The 21,140-nt window shown below is 42.7% G+C and overlaps 1 protein-coding gene across 1 annotated transcript in view; it reads left to right on the top strand.

The window, feature by feature from the left end:
- The window catches only part of LOC148477420 (uncharacterized), a 55,840-nt gene extending 45,132 nt beyond the window's left edge, over positions 1-10,708 (top strand). The window contains exon 6 of the mRNA XM_088456774.1: positions 10,480-10,708. Coding sequence (XP_088312900.1) covers positions 10,480-10,593 — 114 coding nt within the window. The 3' untranslated portion in view covers positions 10,594-10,708. The remainder of the gene's footprint in view (positions 1-10,479) is intronic.
- The last annotated feature ends 10,432 nt before the right edge of the window (positions 10,709-21,140 follow it).

Below are 21,140 nucleotides of genomic sequence, written 5' to 3'. Positions count from 1 at the left end.
TCTCAGTCATGCTAGAAAAAAATCTGTATTTTGGAATATTTGAATATGGGAGATTCAACCTGTCTGTAAATATATATATATATATATATATATATATATATATTTACAAAGAAAAAAGACATATGGGGGTGCTCCATAGTGCATAAAAGTATTTAATCAAAAACAGAAAAACAATCCCAGTAAGTATCACAAGGTGTGGACTTGTACCAATGTGCAAAACGGGGTGAGCTGGTTACCACATGGTAAGAACAAAACCAGCCAGGCAATATACCACTCGTCCTCCGGAACACCAGCAGGATTCCACACACCACGCCGCTGACCACCGCAGATGGACACAATGTGCCAAGACCAACACAGGAAACAGGAGCCGGGGGTGACGCTGGAAGGAGCGGGATGACGTCACTAGGCCACGCCTAATGCATTTCGTCAATAGACTTCATCAGAGGGCTGGCCTAAGTGACGTTGATGGGCAGTATTTATGTAAGGAGGCCACCAATCAACAGAAATACAGGGTGGGTGTAGGGATATAAACAAACACCGCCTCCTGATCGCGTGGCTCAAGGTTAGAAGCTCCAGATATAATTTAAAAGACAGGGGACATAGTTATGCCTGTGTTGCTGATATTCCCATGTACAGAACACATAACAAAACATAATAAATAGATGATAGTTATGCTTAAAATACATTCAGAAATGTAATTATATACAATTATAATATAAACTGGTTGCACCATAATTGGCATGCAATCCAGTACATATATAGACATCATGAGACTGCTATGCATGCCTGCAAATACAACATTGATTTTAGCACACACATAAAAAATATATACAGTATATGGCTAACATCAATAATCAAACTAAGCAAGAATTAAAAACATTAATCACATTATACAGATAAATTCACCCACATATGTACTGTATGGGACCATTGTAAAACAGGTCAACAATACACAAAAATAGAATAGATTTGTGAATAAAAACATACATATAAAATGTAATCAAATAAACATGTATAATAATAATAATAATAATAATAATAATAATAATAAAAAATTAATAATAATTGATCCTTAGTGAATGAATGGCATAATTTCATACCCTTCATTTAGTCCATTAGGGACCTGGGTATCGAGATTGATAATCCAAAATGTTTCACGTTTTAATAGAGCTTTATCCCGATTACCTCCCCTTTTGTCAGGTAGGACTAGCTCTACCCCTTTACACCTTAGACCCTTAGGATCACTATTATAACAGAGCTTGAAGTGTTTGGGGACACTGTGATTGGTAACACCATTTTTATGTGTCTGAGGTGTTTCAGAATTCTTATTTTCAAGCACCTGTTGGTCTTGCCAATATATCTAAGCCCACACGGGCAAATAAGCATATATACTACATATGTTGAATTGAATTACAATTAATAAAATATATAATATTTCTATCCCCTTTATTCTCCAATCTATCACTTATCAAATTGCCTTTTTCCACATGTGGACAAATTTACAACTTCCACACTGGAAGCACCCTTTAATAACTAAAAAGGTGGTAGAACCTCCATTAGTTTTTTGGTATTGGAACAAGCTGGCTTTTAGACAATATAGATTTCATATTTCTCGCTTTCTTATATACAATACTTGGATGTTTAGGCAAATGTTCCACAAGAACTGTATCCAATTTAAGTATATGCCAATTTTTCTTCAAAATCTTGGTTACTTGTCTATCTGAACTGGAATATTGTGTAATGAACTTACAGTCTCTTACTAAACTTCTATCTCTCTTATTGGCTTGTTTATATTCCAACAGTTCAGATCGATTTTTATCTCTAGCTCTTTGTAAGGACGATTCAATAATGTTGGCAGGGTATCCTCTCTTATGAAACCGATCAACATAGATTTTTGATTGTTCATCAAATTTGTCTATGTTCGTACAGTTTCTCCTCAGCCTGAGGAACTGTGAGAAAGGTATGTTGTCTTTCCACATAGAAAAATGGCAGCTATCATAGTCAAGATAGCCATTGCTATCGACTGATTTGAAGTGAGTGAAACTTTCGATAATAGATATCTCAGGGAACCTTTCTGTGGTGAGTACTAGATCCAAAAACTCGATGGAAGTAACTTTGAAATTGGAAGTGAATTTTAGATTAAAGGAATTAATATTGATTTCATCCACAAATTCATTAAATTCTTCCTCAGATCCCTTCCAAATTATGAGGAAGTCGTCAATATAGCGCTTGCGCTTTAAAAAAAACTATATTCTAATATTTCTCATCCTTCAACATATCCATCTCCCACATACCCATATATAGGTTCACCAGACTAGGTGCGCAAATCGCCACCATAGCCGTACCACACCGCTGTAGAAACCACTCCCCCAAAATTCAAAGTAATTATATTTTAAAACAAAATGTAAACATTCACAAATAAAGTCAATCAGCAATTTAGACAAATTATTGTCTATCTGTAGGGAGCAACGAACTGCTTCAATTCCTAAATGATGTGGGAATGCTGTATACAGGGACTGAACATCTATGGATCCCCATTTGAAGTCAGTTTCCCACTGTATCTCACTCATAATCTGAAGCAAGTGTGTGGAATCCTTAACATAAGTGTTTAGGCTAGGAACATATTTCTTAATAAAAACATCCACATACTCCCTAGAGGTTAAACACCCTATCCCCGCCATGATCGGGAGACCTGGTGGCTGTAATAAAGTCTTATGAATTTTTGGTATGTGGTAAAATACCGCCATAATAGGTGAATCATTAAAAGACAGTACTTACTGGGATTGTTTTACTGTGTTTGATTAAATACTTTTATGCACTATGGAGCGCCCCCATATGTCTTTTTTTCTTTTAGATCACACATGTCCTGAGGGATCCAGGATTTATTCGCTATACATAAGGAGAGCAGCGGTCCCAGCTACATAGAGGACTTTAGTGCAAAAGACTTTTATGAGTCTTGATGCAGTGAGCTGCTTGGACGCTCACTGAATTGTTTTATACAGAGATAGATTTGTAGCGCCGGTCATTATTTTGTTATATATATATTGTGACAGGGTCATCATAATTCCACATGAAGCATAATGTAAGCATAATGCCAGCATAATTCCACAGGTTTGGCAGGGCAAAGGCATTAGGATTGTCTAAATGTCCAGTTCAGGTGTTGCCTCAATCAGTGCCTGGAAAGGCAGCTGATTACAGACACCTGTGAGAAGCTGGTTTAAGAACTGCAGAGACACCGGGGAAACTGAGCCTAACGGTGAAATGGTCGCCCAGCTTATAGGCCTGGGGATGACTAGTGTTAGGGTTCCAGGACCTGCAAGTCCACTGAAGAAATATTTCTGTATTGGAAGACTTTGTATGACATCTTGCCTGTGAAACTGCCATATTCTGTGTACCTGCCTGTGGTGAGCAATAAAAGCTACTGATGGATTTTGGGATCGGTATGGAATACCGCCGGACGGATCTGATCCCGACGGCGGAAGACCGGCAGTGAAGATCCCGACAGGTAAGTATTTTAACTATTATTAACCTAATCACCACCCTAACCTTCCCTTAGAGGTGCGTAACCCTAACCTCCCCTCCAAGTGCCTAACCCTAACCTCTCCTGTAAGTGCCTAAACCTAACCACCCTTCGTTGCAGCCTAAACCTAAGTCTCCGGGGGGTGCCTAACCCTAACCTCCCCCCGGGGGTGCCTAACCCTAACACCCCTTACCCTAGCCTAAACCTAACACTCCCAGGGGGGATGCCTATCCCTAAGTCCCCCCCAAGAGCCCCTAACCTACAGTAACCCTCTCCCCCCGCGGCTATCCGGGCCCGGCGCCTGGCTTACATTCGATCGGTATGCCGGGTGTCGGGCTCTCGGCGTAGGTAAAATGACAGGCATCAGGATTTTGATGCCTGTCATTAGACCCCTGCCGGGATTAGACAGTCGAGAAACCGGCGGTCGGCGTTTGACCGTCGGCTTCCTGACTGCATCCCAAGGATTTCACCCGGTCTATGTGATTCTTGTCACATTATAAATATATTATACTTTCGATTTACATTTCTAACCCACCAAGATCAACCCATCTATGGACTAGAACTCCATTTTTAATATCAATGAAAAATATTTATTCATATATATATTTAACTACACCTATAGTATTGATAAGTAATTCTGGTACAACTGAATACAAAAGACACAGTTATATGCACTTTATGGTATAATATTAGTGAATGTCTAATTGTATTGCATGGCTCAGTTATTAGACATACAGTAGGTACACCTTGTGTCTCTGAATCTCTACGGTGATACTGGGGGTAAATACATACAAGAAGTGTTATTTGGCTATGTAATGTGTGTTTTCTTATGTTTTCATGTTTTCTTATGCAATGTGTTTGTGAAATCTGCCTAATGGTGACAAAGAAATAAAATTTACCATCTGATGAACCATACACAGAATATGGTGTAAGTGGTAACTAAGGGGTCTATTATTTACTAAGCAGTGTTAGGAGACAGAGTGAAAAGTGATAAGGTGCCCATCCACTAGGCGATTAGATTGAACGATAATGACATCGTTATCGTTCAATTGTTCATTAATCGTTTGAAGATCGTTCACTCAAATGTCTGGTCGTTTTAGACCACCTGTCATCATGCAAACATGCTGGTCAACCTGATGACAACATGTTAGCAGATGATTGATGTTCCTACATTGAACGACTGCTCGTTCAGTGTAGGCACATCACATAATAAACAGACAGACAAACGACTGCATGATTACAATGTCTATAATCGTGCAGTCTTTTGCCTGTCTTCTAGTGGATGGGCAGCAATAACGTACCAGCCAATCCGCTCCTAACTGCCATATCACAGGCTGTGTTTGAAAAATGACAGTTGGGAGCTGATTGGCTGGCACCTTATCACTTTTCACTCTGTCTCCTAACACTGCTTAGTAAATAGACCCCTAAAATATACACAAGTGTAGGTGTCATATAGCGGTCAAAGTATAATTACCATCACTCCTACATTGTAAGAGAGTTTTCCCAAGTAGACCCATTACCATATACCAATACTTGGGTGGAGAAACTGATATAAAGTGTAAAAAAGTGAGGGGCTCAAAGTGCTGCCTTATGGGACAGCAGCTTATGACAAAATAAAGGTCTACCCAAGACCAACAGGATACCGTGATGTGAACAAAAGTAATGGTTTCCTAGGTGCTATCCGGGGGCACATCTCAAAGACAGGTGATGGGGCTGTCATCTTTTTCAAGGACCAGATGTCCTGAAACACGTTGGAAGCAAGGAGGAACAGGTGACACCCCATCAAGACTCTAGAGGACAGCATCAGCAGAGTGGTAACTTCGGATCTCCCTCTGTTTATACTGTATATCATCGCCTGTCTTTGACTGAAATCTGCCCCCATGGGTAGCACCTAGGAAATCATCACCTTTGTTCACATCACTGATATAAATATGTATACCACTTAAAGGGAGGTTAAGAGTGGGTACATTTTAGATACCAAGGTAACCTAGAGTCACTTTAGAGGTTACATGGCCGAAACTAGGATTTTTGTCACCTGGGGCAAGGCCATAATTTGGCGCCCCTCCAAAAAATACAAAATAGTAGATGAAATGGGTGTGTGGTTTTGTGATACAGTAATGCCCCTTATAACACATTATACCACACATTAATGACCCTTACAACACATTATGCCACAGTAATGCCCCTAACAATACATTATGCCACAGTAATGCTCCTTACAACACATTCTGCCACAGTAAGGAACCTAACAATACATTATGCCACAGTAATGCCCCTTATACATTAAGCCACAATAATGCCCCATATATATGATGCCACAGTAAGGCCCCCTTTACATTATGGCACAGTAAAGCCCCCTTTACATTATGCCACACAGTAAGGCCCCTTACACATTATGCCACAGTATGGCCTCTTTTACATTAAGCCACAGTAAGGCCCCATCCCCTTCACTTTCCTGCCAGGGCCATGCGGTTGGTGAGCTCGGGTGGCGCGGGATGGGACTGCCACATGCTAGGAAACTGTCAGTACTGCCGTTATTGTAATGTGGCGCTGCTCACGAACCAATTGGAGCAGCCTCTGCTGATTGGCTGCTGGTCGCCAGCACTGATTGAATTGCGACCGGCTCCACGTTAGACTGACGGTGTCTCTGTGCCTCTCAAGAACAGGATGTGGCTCCAAACCACTAGAGGAGCAACCTAGCCTCCCAGCAGCCTCTCCCCGGCACCCCCTCAAGTCTGTCACCCGGGTCACATGCCCCCTTAGCCCCCCTAGATGCAGCCCTGAAAGGGGGTGGTATTTCCTCTAAATGCAATATAGATCATAGGGACTTTTACATTACATTAATTAAAAGTGGTGCAGGAGCAAGAACATTAATGAGCAAGATACACTGTACACTTACAGTATGATAACAACAGTCACAGTGAAAGTCAATTAACACTTAGTAGCCTACTCTCACATTTGGGATAGTCCTGTATTCTGGGTACCTGTAGTTCTTTCAGTCTCTTGGGAGAGGAAATGTGCTGCAATAGGTCTTATTTGAAATGCAGGCACAACCCGCGATGCTCTGGCCATGGCATACTGTAGGTATGGCACACATGACCAGAAAACATCCTGAACACTTAGGTGCCTAGCACCGAAAACCAAGCAGTCTGGACACATACGGGCAATACAAGGGCTGTGCGAAGTTAATGTTGGGTGAATGTTCCTCGTTGAACAAAATAATTACTATATAAGTATAATGGTTGTAAAGGTTCACAAACTTCCTCTGGTGCATTACTTCAGCAGATGATGAATGTATTTGATTAGACTCATTACTCCAGCAGCATGATATTCTAAAAGGTTTCAATTATTACTTCCACATCCCTGTTCCTTTATTATTGTGGCCTCATTGAAGCAGCCTTCTCCCCCTGCCAGCACCTGAGACCACCTCTGGTGCCTTGGGTCTCGGCTACGATGGCTGACTCCTCCCAGGCTCAGAAGACCAGTTTTATTGACTCAGGATTCCTGTCTGCAACAGAGGTGATTTTGAACCATGGCTATAGTCCACCCTCACCGTAGTGAAATGGCTAGTCAGCAAGCAAGCCTTATTTTGTTGCTGACTTCCTGGTGACTGACAGCTGATATCCCTGGGTGATGTGTCCAAATCTGACAGACCCCATGGCTCAAAGTGCACTGTCAATTCACCTGGTGAAGTAGGTGGGGTGAGGACTTTATAATACAACTCACTGCAAAATTGTGTTAGCATGGCCTGTCCACCACTGCCTGAAGTGCAATCACAGCTTTGTGCAGCAGGAGCATGGCCATGGTGCAAGTTACATCGCCACAGCACTTATCACTTCTCTATTGGATCTTCCAGATGGGTGGTCTCAAAAGTAGGCAAGTAAGAATGAAATTAAATTACAGGTACAATGTGAAATGTAAGCTGTATAGTAGTGTCCATAAAAAGTACATGACAAAACACAAAATAGACAGGCTAGGCTAAAGTCACAGGCAGTTATTGCATAGCACTTGCGCAAATCCGTAGTTGGTGTCTGTGGGGTCTATTTCCTAAGCCTTGGGTGGAGATAAAGTGAATGGAGATAAAGTACCAGCCAATCAGCACCTAACTGCCATGTCACAGACTGCGTTTGAAAAAAGACAGTTAGGAGATGATTGGCTGGGACTTTATCTCTGTTTACTTTGGGCCTGATTCAGAGCCATTCGCTATTTGCGGTCGTTCGTTCAAAAACAAGGGGTGGCTATTCAAATGATCCGTTCGCAAATTGCAGTCTGTTCACACCTCTAAGTCTGAACGAGCGAGCAAAACATACGCTCGTTTATTTGTTAAAAACGCCCCCTGGCCGCTCGCACCATACGTCATGTCCGCTATTTATTAGATTAATCGAGTACATCGACCAGCGTATGAACTGCTCGCTATTCTTGTGGTTGGTGTTTGCTACCACAATCTTGCGAGCAGTTCTGGCTATAAAATAACCCAGTGACGTGGTCAATGACGCTGCTGTATTAATTATGCACACCCATAAAACGCCCGTTTTGACCTTTAAGCACGCCTGCGTTCTGATCTCCACTCCCCATTTTCAAGCACCTTCCCCTGTTACCACCCACATACGCCTCATTCTGTCACTCAAAATAGCAGGCATTCGCTATATTGCGAGCACATGAATTTCGGCCGCACTGACTGGTTCGCGCATGCGTATAACGATCCGTACGCATGCGCAGATGTGCGAACATCGCTCGGAACGAGCGTACTGCCGCTAGCGAGTGGCTCTGAATGAGGGCCTTTATCTCCATCCAATGTTTAGTAAATAGACTACACAGAGAGAATATATTCAGAGCAGTTTGTCCCATCTAGAACTGCAGTACTGGTTTTATGGTCTCTCCAGATTTTATAATATAAAAAGCTAAAGTTATTACTATTAATTCCAATTGCATTTAAATATTAATTTATAGATGGCTATACTGAGGTACCTGTGGGACACTTAGGGGTATATTTACTAAAGTGCGGGTTTTAAGAAGTGGAGTTGTTGCCCATAGCATCCAATCAGCTTGTTCTTATCATTTATTTGGCACTTTCTAGAAGATGGGCCCGCACTTTAGTAAAAATACTACTTAATCCTACAGGAAAAGTGTAAACACCAAGGACCTCATTCAGAGGCAGTCGTTAGATGCAAGCGGACGCACTGAATCAGGGTGGCCGCTTGCATCCTGAACGCCTCCTTGTCGATCGTTAAGCTGTTGGTTACCACCCACAGCTTAATGACCGACCAGGTTGATGGTCACGATGGTGATCACCATCGCGACCATCGGGGCTTACGACCAGACCCTAAGGTTGGGTCTGGGCACTCGTAAGCCCCAGGGAGCTTTCTGCTCTGATGGAGCAGGAAGCTCCCCACTGACATCACTGATGATGTCAGTGCGGCTGCCCACAAAACGGTAGGCGTTCGTAAAGGAACGCCTCCGTTTTGGAAACCACCCCCGGGCCCGTCTACCAAACAGGGGCAGCTGTCGATCAACATCGACAGCATCCCCTTTGGTAGCGAGCTTTGGAGCGACAGAGTTTCTCTGTCGCTCCGGGGCTTGCGCACTCACAGTGCGGCCGCTCCTCGTGCGCAGACATAACCATCGAGTCGTTTACGAGCGCATCGGCGCTCGCGACCGACTCTGAATAAGGTCCCAAGTGCTTTGAGTTCTTTTGGAGAAAAGTGCTATATAAATATTATTCTTATGTCTTCTATTAACAATTGTACATTGCACTAGTAGGTGTTCCTCACTTATATAGTACCTCACTGATTTGCATAATTTGTCTCAAAGAAATTTGCTCCCGCTATATAAAATGTGAACGGGTACAGTAAAAGTGGTAACACAGTTATTTTGACAGCATCCAGTTAGCATTATTTATGTCACATTTTCTGACCTGTCCCCTAATCATATGTCATTTGTGTAATTTCTATCCCTATGTTATGGAATTGTGTAAGGATTATCAGCCGGTATATGTTTATAACGTCGACATTCACCATTGGCACATTCACAATGGGGACATTGTTAATGTTGACACATATTTGCCAACAATCAGCTCCCTCCATCCGGGAGAAAGCTGATTGTCTGCTAACAGCAGGGGGCGTATCCGGACAACTGTGACACAATGGGGGCGGGGCCGTACAATAACATCATCGCGGTCCTGCCCCCTCTTCACAATCCCGTTATTTTCGGCACTGTGAAGCAGGGGGCGGGGCCACGATGACGCGATTCTGCTGCGGGGATTTCTAGTGTATTCTGGGGGGGAGGTCGGGAGGGTTGTGGAATGTCGGGAGACTTGCCTGCCTTTCCGGGGGGCCGGGAACGGCTCAAGATATTTGGGAGGCTCCCGGCCAAATCGGGAGGGTAGGCAAGCCTGTGTTGACAGAATGTTTTTCTTATTCTAATATTTTAGGATTTTGCTACATGATTGATGTGCTGACTGTTAACATTTACAGTGTCAACACTATGCCAATATTGATATCAAGAATATGAACATTTCACATGTAAACCTCCCATCCATGTTGACACATTCTACCACACCCTATCTGACATGAAAGATTGATACTACTTTTAAAAACACTATTACAGTATGTAACAGATAAAAATAATGGTACTACTGTATGCTGAATGCAAGTCTCTGCAAGCTGATCTAGCAATACCTTCACAGAAAATACATAAACTTCTATATTCAACAAATTATTATACATTTATTCCTAAATAGCTCTAATAGACAAATGTAGCATAAAAAAGCATTTAAAGCTTCCACTTCATAAAAATCACTCTCTCCCACCCTATCTATTGCCAGGGAAAAGGAGGACAACCCCTTTGAATACAAATTACTCCTTAAATTATAAAATTGTCTGTTAATCTATGAGCATACTTACAGTATTTTAGTGATTTTCAGCCATGGTGATTGACTTTTATATATATCTTGTTTCCAGGCTACCCTCACGGTCGAGCAGAGCGTAAATGGGATAATGAAGGTGCTGGACAGTCTTACTGAGAAACATTTTGGAATTGTTTTGGATTGGGAGGGAAATGTTGTTGCATGGTAAAATAAATAAGCAAGGAGTTGCGGTTGATTACTTATGGCATTTAAGTTCCATTTATTTTTAGGTGGACTTTACTTTCTTTTCTCTGAAATATTAAAGGCATTTACATATAATACAATCTGACATTAGTCTGTATTCAAAATGTTTTTAAGTTAAAAAAACAAATTCTGTATTTTGGATTATGCCATAGGTTTTCAAATTTGGTCCTCAGGGCCCCAAACGCTACATGTTTTCAAGGTCTCCTCACAGAATCGCAAGTGAAATAATTAGCTCCACCTGTGGATCTTTTAAAATGTGTCAGTAAGTAATGAGTACACCTGTGTACCTGCTCGGTGACCTGGAAAACGTGAACTGTGTGGGGTCCTGAGGACCAAGTTTGAGAACCACTGGATTATGCTATAAAAATGTCTTAATAAAATACATCAGTGGTTCTCCAACTCAATCCTCAAGACCCCACACAGGTCACGTTTTCCATGTCACCCATACTCACTAACACATTTTAAAAGATCCACAGGTGGTTATAATTATTTAACTTTTGATTCTGTGAAGAGACCTGGAAAACTTGCACTGTGTGAAGTCCTGAGGAAAAAGTTTGAGATCCTCTGCAATACATGTAACCCCCCTTTTACCCTCTCTAGGGTCACCAGGTTACTAATGCCCTTGTTATCCAATGTACCCACCCTTCTCACTCCTCTAAGTGGTGTACATCCTTTCATCAGTGCCTCCATCCAGGTATTAGTTGTCAGTCTGGGCCTACTTGGGAAAACCCAAATGTTAATAGGAATTAAGTAATTTGGGGTAGATAACCCAGTAAATAAATGATAATAGTAGTCCTGTTTAAATCCTGTCCCTCTTAGGTTTGGTGTTCACCAATAACTCTCGGTGCTCTTCCAGCTAAGTAACACACTTAGATTATAATTCATATATCTTTATATGAATAAGTAATACCTAGGCAATAACACATGTTTGCTATATACCTTAACTTTTAAATACACAGTTATACATGTTTATATATTCATACATTTTAACTGAACAATACATTTATTCCACAGCAGAATAATCTATATAAAGATATATTGATCCGTAAATAGAAACTATGCAGAAATCTAGAATCTTACAGTGAATCCGACATCCCTGGAAATATCACAGTCATATACAGTTATCCAAGTCCACTTGTGTGAATAGTCTCATACAGTAAAGTAGTTGAACCAGAGTAATGATGACGTTTCATAAAGGCAGCAGAGGAAGTAACCATAGAGTAAACTTATGCGCTGACTTATGGCTCTGACATCCTCTATACTATATCTGCAACTGTAGTAATATACTTATTTATCCCAACGTAAGTGTATATCCTGTAATTGGCAGTATTTCTAGTTGGAGCTGCTGCAAAGTTTAAAGTTGAATTGTTTTAACGCCTGGAATTAGCAGTTTTCCCAATGACAGAATACCTGAAGGCCTGTCACTGAAGTACCTCACATAAAGTTGTTATATAGATGATACCTGAGTGAGGGGAGAATATATTTCAATATATGTAATCCTCTGGCACAATTAATACTCCAAATATGCTCCCCCAGCCAGGGCCGGATTATAGGCGGGGTGACAGGGGCGATCGTCCAGGGGCCCCCACACATAAGGGGCCCCCACACACTGTTCCCGACTACATCAACTTTTTTTTTTTCTTAACAGAGCCGCCAAGACCCCGGGCCAGTTCCCGCTGGGCATGTGACTTTGGTGGCCGGTGTCACACAGCCTGGCTTTCATTTACCGACCCGACCCACCTACCCCTCGCCGGTCTTCCGCGATCGGAGATTAAGCTCCGATCGGGCAGCAAGTTAAAAAAAACATGGCCGACGGGGGAGCTGCTGCGCATGCCCAGCCGCAGCAGCTCCACCCATAAGCCTCTGCGGAGCACGGAGCAGTCAGTCACACTGATGGCTCCGCCTCCAGATCCTCCTCTGCCAGCATCCAGCCTGATGGCTCCGTCTTCATCCGTCCATAGAAGCCTCACAAGCGGAAGGGGATCTATCTCATTCCCTCACACTACGCCAGGGATCACTGCACCCACTGCCCAGCTGCTTCAATGCCAGGTTGCCAGCGTTCACCGGTGAGATGAGATTTTATATATATATATATATATATATATATATATATATATCTATCAGATATAGATATATATATATATATCTATCTATAGATATATATTTACAGACCCCGATTTTCTATATATATATATATATATACTCCAACAAGGTACAGCACACTCCTTCCTTTAAATATCCACTGCCGCGGTGCCAGCTGCAATTCGTAAATATATTCAACCAGGCGCTGCACTCGACGGTCTCAAGAAAAATGTAGATCACATAATCATTGCTGCAACGTTTCGGGCTTTATTGCCCGTCGTCAGGCTGCACTGTGCAGCCTGATGACAGGCAATAAAGCCCGAAACGTTGCAGCAATGATTATGTGATCTACATTTTTCTTGAGACCGTCGAGTGCAGCGCCTGGTTGAATATATATATATATATATATATATATAGAGAGAGAGATTCTTTTTCATTTTTCCTGTACACACACACTCTGATATACTCAGATATCTCATGCATATAATATATTGTATATCATATACATTGTGTATTGCTTTTCATATATATATATATATATATATATATATATACACACACACACACACACGTATATGTGTATATATATATATATATATATATTATAGAAAAAAAAACACTTTTATCGATAGGGGCCCCCACACGTTTGTTGCCCAGGGGCCCCCACAGACCTTAATCCGGCCCTGCCCCCAGCTCTCCTCTCAAACTGAAGATTTCTTGGAAGTGCTGAGTATAATATTGTGTTCCAATCACTCACTGCCTGTTCTCCTATCTAGCTGACAGCTATAGTGAGCATTTATACAATAGGTGAATGATATATCTCCTATGTCTGCCATTGGTGCTATGTGGGTGCTCACCAACTCCTATAGTAGCGGGGACTTCTGCTATCCGGGCTCTGCTCAGCTGACAGACCCTTGAATTTAGCTAAATGCAGCCATTTCCTCTCGGCGGCTGAATAGTACAGCCCCTTAGGTGCTGCATTGTCTCCTATTACAGCCAAACCCCCTCAGCTGACTGACTCATCTCAGCTGCTGCTGACCTCAACTGCTGCCTGCTCACCTCCTAAACTGCAGGCACGCCCTCTCCGGGAACGCTGCCTCTTAGCAGTGAAGATGTGCTGCAACTCCACCTTCAATGTCAGCGGGGCACCTCTTGTCACCGTCAGTTCCCACCTCCGCTACCACACAGCCGTTGGCTACCGCAATCGCCTCTCTGGGCAGCCTCTCTGGGCAGGGAAGGGTGAGTACCACTTCTCTCACCAGCTTCCCTGCTCCCTCTCTGACTCCACCCCCTGCACCCGAAACTGCTCGGGACACAGGGGGTGACACTGTAGGGAGCGATCTGCAGACCCTGTCAGCTGTGCTGGGAGCTGTTCTCTATCTCCTGAAAACCGGACTCTCTTTCTCTGACAGGAACCAACTTACTCCCAGCGGTATCACTCCAACCCCTTCCTCCACAGTGCATGTACATCCCACACACTGGAGTACATCCTCACCACAGAAAAAAGTACCACATCAACCCATATATAAATTAGGGGTGTGCACCGGCCACTTTTCGTGTTTTGTGTTTTGGTTTTGGATCTGGATCTTTCTTCGTGTTTTGGATCTGGATTGGTTTTGCCAAAACCACCCTTCCGTGTTTTGGGTTCTGGGTTTTGTGTTTTGGATCTGTATTTTTTTTTAAAAAAGCATAAAAACAGCTAAAATCACAGAATTTGTGGGTTTTTCTGCTCCTATGCTATTATTAACCTCAATAACCTTAATTTCCACTCATTTCCAGTCTATTCTGAACACCTCACACTTCACAATAGTGTTTTTATGTCCAAAAGGTTGCACCGAGGTAGCTGGATGACTATGCTAAGCGACACGAGTGAGCGGCAGAAACACATGGTCCATCTAGGAGTGACACTGCAGTGGCAGACAGGATGGCAGTTTGAAAAACTAGGCCCCAAACAGTACATAATGCAAAGAAAAAAAAGAGTTGCAAGACGGAATTGTCCTTGGGCCCTTCCACCTACCTTGGGCCCTCCCACCCACCCTTATGTTGTATAAACAGGACATGCACACTTTAACAAACCAATCATTTCAGCGCCAGGGTCTGCCACACGACTGTGGCTGAAAGGATTGATTCGTTTTGGCTCCCACAAAACAAGCTGGCAATTAATCTGTCCCTGCACAAACTGGCTCTACGGAGGCAAGATGTCGTCCTCATCCTCCTCATCCACCGATTCCTCACCCTCTTCAGTGTTGTGTACATCCTCATCCTCACAGAGTATTAATTCGTCCCCGCTGGAATCCACCACCACAGGTCCCTCTGTACATTCTGGAGGCTGGTCTCCCTGGAAGAGTTGATAATTAATTTTATGAACATCATCTTCTCCACATTTTGTGGAAGCAACCTCCTACCACTTTTGCTGACAAGGTTCCCGGCTGCACTAAACACTCTTTCGGAGTACACACTGGAGGGGGGGGGCAATCAAGGTAAAATAGAGCCAGTTTGTACAGGGGCCTCCAAATTGCCTCTTTTTCCTGCCAGTACAGGTACGGACTGTCTGACATGCCTACTTGGATGCTGTCACCGATGTAATCCTTTAACAGACAGATGCACGCTTGTCGTTGCTGCTTTGAGGATGCAGGTGCGGCTACAGCCCACACAATTCACAAAGACAGAAAAAAAAAGAAGAATTTTTTTATTGTTTGTGGAGCGCACTTTGAGGGTTACACCACCCTTTAACAGACAGACGCACACTTGTCGCTGCTGCTTTAAGGATGCAGGTGTGGCTACGGCCCACACATTTCACAATGACAGGAAAAAAAAGAATTTTTTTATTGTTTGTGGAGCGCACTTTGAGGGTTACACCACCCTTTAACAGACAGACGCACGCTTGTCGCTGCTGCTTTGAGGATGCAGGTGGAATCTAGACGGGATTTGGAACCGGGGACACACTACCTCCATCAATTGTCTAAATCACACTGCACTAATGGCGGATACCGGACGCACGTCTAACACCAACATAGCAGTCAAGGCCTCAGTTATACGTTTTGCTTCAGGATGACTGCTGTTGTACTTCATCCTCATCGCTAGGGACTGTTGGAGGGTCAATTGTTTAGTAAAAGTAGTGGTGTTCCTACTTCCTCTCTGGGATGATGAACAACTCCCAGCAGCAGCAGCAACAGCACTAGGAGGAAGTGGTTCTTGATCTTTCCCTATTTTATTTTTATCGGAGAAAGTTTGGTCCTCCATTTATGTTATATTGATATATACGTGCGGCTAAGGCGCACACAAACACAGAATTTTTTTTTTATTTTTGCTGGAGAGTAGTGCACTTTGTGGGTTACACCACCCTTTAAGAAATGAGCCAGCCGGCTCTTTACTTATGGGACACAGGTGCACGTTTGGCGCTGCTCCTTTGTTGATGCACGTGCAGCCACAGTGCACACAATTCACAAACACAGAAAATATTTTTTTATTTTGTTTGGAGTGTACTTTGGGGGTTACAGCACCCTTTAACGGTCAAGCCAGCCGGCCCTTTACTTATGACACAGGCGCACGCTTGGCACTACTTTGTTGATGCACGTGCGGCTACTGCTCACACAATTCACAAACAGAAAATATTTTTTTATTTGGTTTGGAGTGTACTTTGGGGGTTACAGCACCCTTTAACGGTCAAGCCAGCCGGCCCTTTACTTATGATACAGGCGCACGCTTGGCACTACTTTGTTGATGCGGCTACTGCGCACACAATTCACAAACACAGAAAATATTTTTTTATTTGGTTTGGAGTGTACTTTGGGGGTTACAGCACCCTTTAACGGTCAAGCCAGCCGGCCCTTTACTTATGACACAGGCGCACGCTTGGCACTACTTTGTTGATGCGGCTACTGCGCACACAATTCACAAACACAGAAAATATTTTTTTATTTGGTTTGGAGTGTACTTTGGGGGTTACAACACCCTTTAATGGACAAGCCAGCCGGCCCTTTACTAATGGGACACAGGCGCACGCTTGGCGCTGCTCCTTTGTTGATGCACGTGCAGCCACAATGCACACAATTCACAAACACAGAAAAAAAATATATTTTTTTAGCACTTGGGGGGAGCACCCCTGACGGACAGAGCACCGCCTGGACAACACTACAGCACCCCTTTAGGACTGGGACACTGCACAGGACTTTGGAGTGGACACAGCCCCTATTGAGAACTGACTGCACAACACAGTCCAGCCAGCCCCTATGGACTTTGAAGTAGCGGACACAGCCCCTATGGACAACAGCAGCACAGCGCAGCACAGCACAACACAGCCAGCCACTATGGACTTTGAAGTAGTGGACACAGCCCCTATGGACAACAGCAGCACAGCGCAGCACAGCACAGCACAACACTACTCTGCACTACACTACACTACACAGCCCAGCCTGCCCTAACTCCCACCCTCCCTCTTCACTGTCCACAGCCGAGTGAGAAAATGGCGCCGACGCGGGTACCTTATATAGGATCCAAAACCCGCGAGACCCGGAAGGCGGGATGATGAAGTTTTGCCTCGATTTCAGATCCGAGTCAGGCGGGAAAAGTCGAGCCTGACTCGGATCGGCCTCGGATCAGGGGGGCTCGGGGGGGTTCGGATTTCAGAAATCCGAACCCGCTCACCCCTAGTACTTACACATCCAGGACAATATCTAGGTGTCTGTGAGTATTAGGATATTTCTGTGTTGGTTTGTTTCTATGTATGTATGTATGTATGTATGTATGTATGTTTATTGATTATGCGTATGCAAAAAGGCAATGCATAAGCACACACTGTTTAAAAAGCACCATGATGCTACAAAATATATGATTTGTGTTTAGCCTAATGTATTTGATCTCAACACTACCATTGCCTTATGAAATACATGCTGCTGTTGAACTGCACATCCCAGCATGCCATGCCACAGTAATTCCATGCCTTAATAGCAATACTGTTGAAGCCCATGCTTGGATGTGTAGTTCCACAGCAGTTGGAGTACCCCTCTTAATAAATTTGTGTTTTGGTTCTTGCTCCCCCATGCTGGTCTGGACTGTATGATACAAGACAGCAATGGCTGCAGTTTGTTGATGCACTGCCATCCTAAGGCCAACAATGACTTTGCCAAGGATGTAGTGGTGGATGGGGCTGACACAGAGGATGGAGGTTGTGCCTTTCACCCATCCGATGGCAGCCTTTCAGCCCCAACAGGTCTTTAATAACCTATTTTGTTATATTGATTTTACGACTTGACACATAAAGTGACAGATACAGATACAAGTGTTAGCAAATATTTTTCAGACACAGCAAGTGGTCCATTTTTGTCAGCCAACAGATGTAACAAATTGGCTTCTGCAAGAAACCTCCCTTCCAAGGACCCGAAGTGATGGTTATCTTGTGGAGTCTTAGGCAAGTTTGCAGATGAAAGGAGGAACATCTGTTGTTGCCACAGGCAGACTTTCAACATCCACATCTGCAAGTGTGTCCACAGACAGTTTGGCCCATTCCAAATTTGTGCTGAAAAACATATATCATGATAGCAGTCAGCTAAAGACTGCAAAAGCACAAAAAAAATCAAATGAAGCTAATACAAGGCATATGCGTATGCATATGTTACTAAGTCGCACAAGTACGCAACAGATGTTTCTAAAACCAGGCTTCAAAATCAGAACCACTTTCAGTAGGAGCTGTGTGTCACGGGCACCTATATGCCGCACATACTTATGCATGCTCAGGCACTAGGTAAGATACCTTCTGTGTGTTTGAAAGTAATTACTAATACAGTTTGGTATTAATAGATGATAACAATAACTTCTGTCTTATGCTGATCAGTCATTTTTGTGTGGACAGCCAATCAGATTGCACCATAGTTTATATAAAGTATGCACACTGTAATATGTGTCATTGCCATCATGAGAGCCGCTAGTTTTACCTGCAGGGAGCTGCAGATCATGACAGAGGTCATGATCCGGCGGCTGGAGCCCGTGGCCCCATATGTAACCTTAAACCAACAGACAGAAACTGCGGGCATCTGTGGAGGTGCAGATTACGCTGCATAGGCTGTAGACAGACAATTGTCCAGCTGGAGAGGTGCTGGTCCAACCTCCGGCGGCAGACCCTGGACCTTCAGGTCCACTTGCAGGCCATTAATTTGTGATGTAAGTTATTTTGGGTTGTGTATGCCTGTGTGTGTGTGTGGAAGTATGTGTGCATCTGCAATTGCTTAGTGTTTTGTATGTTTTTTTTTTTTTTAAGGTCTGCTGCCATTTTTTTTAAATAAGGTCTGCTGCCATTTTGTTTATTTAAGGTCTGCTGCCATTTTGTAAGTTTATGGTCTGGTGGTTTTTTTTTTTACTCTGTAGCCATTTTGGTTTTTTTTTAAAATGACTCTTAATTTCCGGTGCATCTTAAATTCTTAAATTTTGGGGACATTACTGAAGGTGTGTGTGTGTATTTTACTACATTCTTCATGTTCTAATAAAGTTGTAGCTATCAGCGTTCCTGTTGCCATGGTGCCACACGGATGACGTGGGGCCGCATCAACATCCGGCTATGTAGCGGGATGTCAGGATGTCCATGCGGACGCGGCTTCACAGTTACAGAGATACAGGTGAGATGTATCCGAATGTCTGATTTGGCGCCTTTCTCTTGCTATTTAATAGCCTGCTGTTACTATTCCCTTGTGCTCATGATTAAGGTGGTAACCACCGAAATGGCCTTCGGGCCTAGGGCTGCCATATTCTGGTCACCAGGCGTACGATGAGTATTCCAGTTTTACTGGCTCCTGTTCTGTGACTTACAGCGCTTTATGTGTTGTGCTTTATGTATCAAGACACATTGTTGAGCAAGGCTATTCAACTATTTTGGATTTCTAATATATTTGTATTTTTTCATCAAATCAATGGTGTGCTGGTCTCCTTCCTATCCTGATGTGGACATGAGTGCATTATATGTATCTATTATGTGACTACAGCACCTGGGCTTACCTTATAAGTGTGTGCGATTTTTTCTCCTGTTTCTATATATATATATATATATATATATATATATATATAAATATATAGCGTGGACGGCGACACTCAGGTGCATATATAAAATCACAAGCAGGTAAGTATGCTCCAACGTTTCACAGTTATTTACTACTCCATTTCCAAGGTTCAATAAGATACAATACATAGATACACTTACTTTATAACACCTTCACCCCACAACGTGCAACGCAGCTCCTGGCTTCCAGAGATATGGCGCTCACATGTGACATCATTGCCCCGCATCAGTAACCATGGAGATTGCTAAACATAAGCATCTAAGTACATTAGCACCAAATCCACCAGCGGGATGCCGCTGGTTTTATAAACATTAAGGATTGGCACCATAATACTCATCTGTGGCAATATATAGACATTACCACTCAATCACAATCTTGCAGGCAGCTGGGTACTAGGATTAAACCCTGCATTATACCATCTAAGCACCATTCAAAAGGACAAAGTATTAATCTATTTGTTTTTTCATGTTTTATATTTGTTTGGTACATGTGATATGATACTTTGACATTTATACATGAGAGTTATTGGGCTTGTGCACTTGTATATATCATATAATTTTTTCTTGAGTAAATAATTGGATAGAATACACTATTTTAGTTTCTGTTTCAATACATTCATGTTACTTCATTTAGGCTGAGTGCAGTAACTATTATTTAATTCTAAAGCTGCATACACACACAACGATTTTGTTACCAATGATTTTATGAACGATTTTATGAATGATTTTCTGTCAGATTATCTGTCAGATTTTTTAGTGTAATGAACGATTTTTATGAACTACAACGATTTTTGCATATTCCCTCAATGAAAATCGTTCAGTTGACAAGTCTGACTGAACTACAAACGTGAACGCGCATGAACGATAATCGTTCATCATTTGACTCAGAAAGTGAATGATTTTTTCAAACGATTATCGTTAAACGATATCGTTTAACGATAATCATTAAAAAAATCGTTGTGTGTGTATGCAGCTAAACTAATAAACTGAGCTATAAAAATATATGGGATCACACAACCTATGTGAATATATGGGGTCAGAGTACACACCTCCACAGTGATTTAATATGAAAGCTTGATGAGAAACCAATGAATTGCAAGTCCAGGGGATTTAACAAATGGAAGCCTGGCTGATGCTTTGACAAAGCGGCCTAGGTGAAATGCGCACCGGCGTTTCTGTGGCCACTGTTATTTCAAATGTTGTAAATTATGTTTCCAATATTGTAATTGGGTGTAATGCCATCAAACCTAGGTTACTAGCAGAGCATTACAAAGAGGCAAGAAGCGGGGGCTATAGACTCTGTTGCACTGCAGAAAGGAACATTGACTTCTGCTTTTCATTACAGGCAGTCTTAATAACAATAGTGTTTGAGAGACACAGCA

The sequence above is a fragment of the Taudactylus pleione genome, unplaced genomic scaffold, assembly GCF_031769625.1.
Source record: "Taudactylus pleione unplaced genomic scaffold, aTauple2 ptg000717l, whole genome shotgun sequence".
NCBI lineage: Eukaryota > Metazoa > Chordata > Amphibia > Anura > Myobatrachidae > Taudactylus > Taudactylus pleione.
The sequence above is the reverse complement of the archived record's forward strand: the minus strand, read 5'-3'. Positions and strand labels throughout refer to the sequence as shown.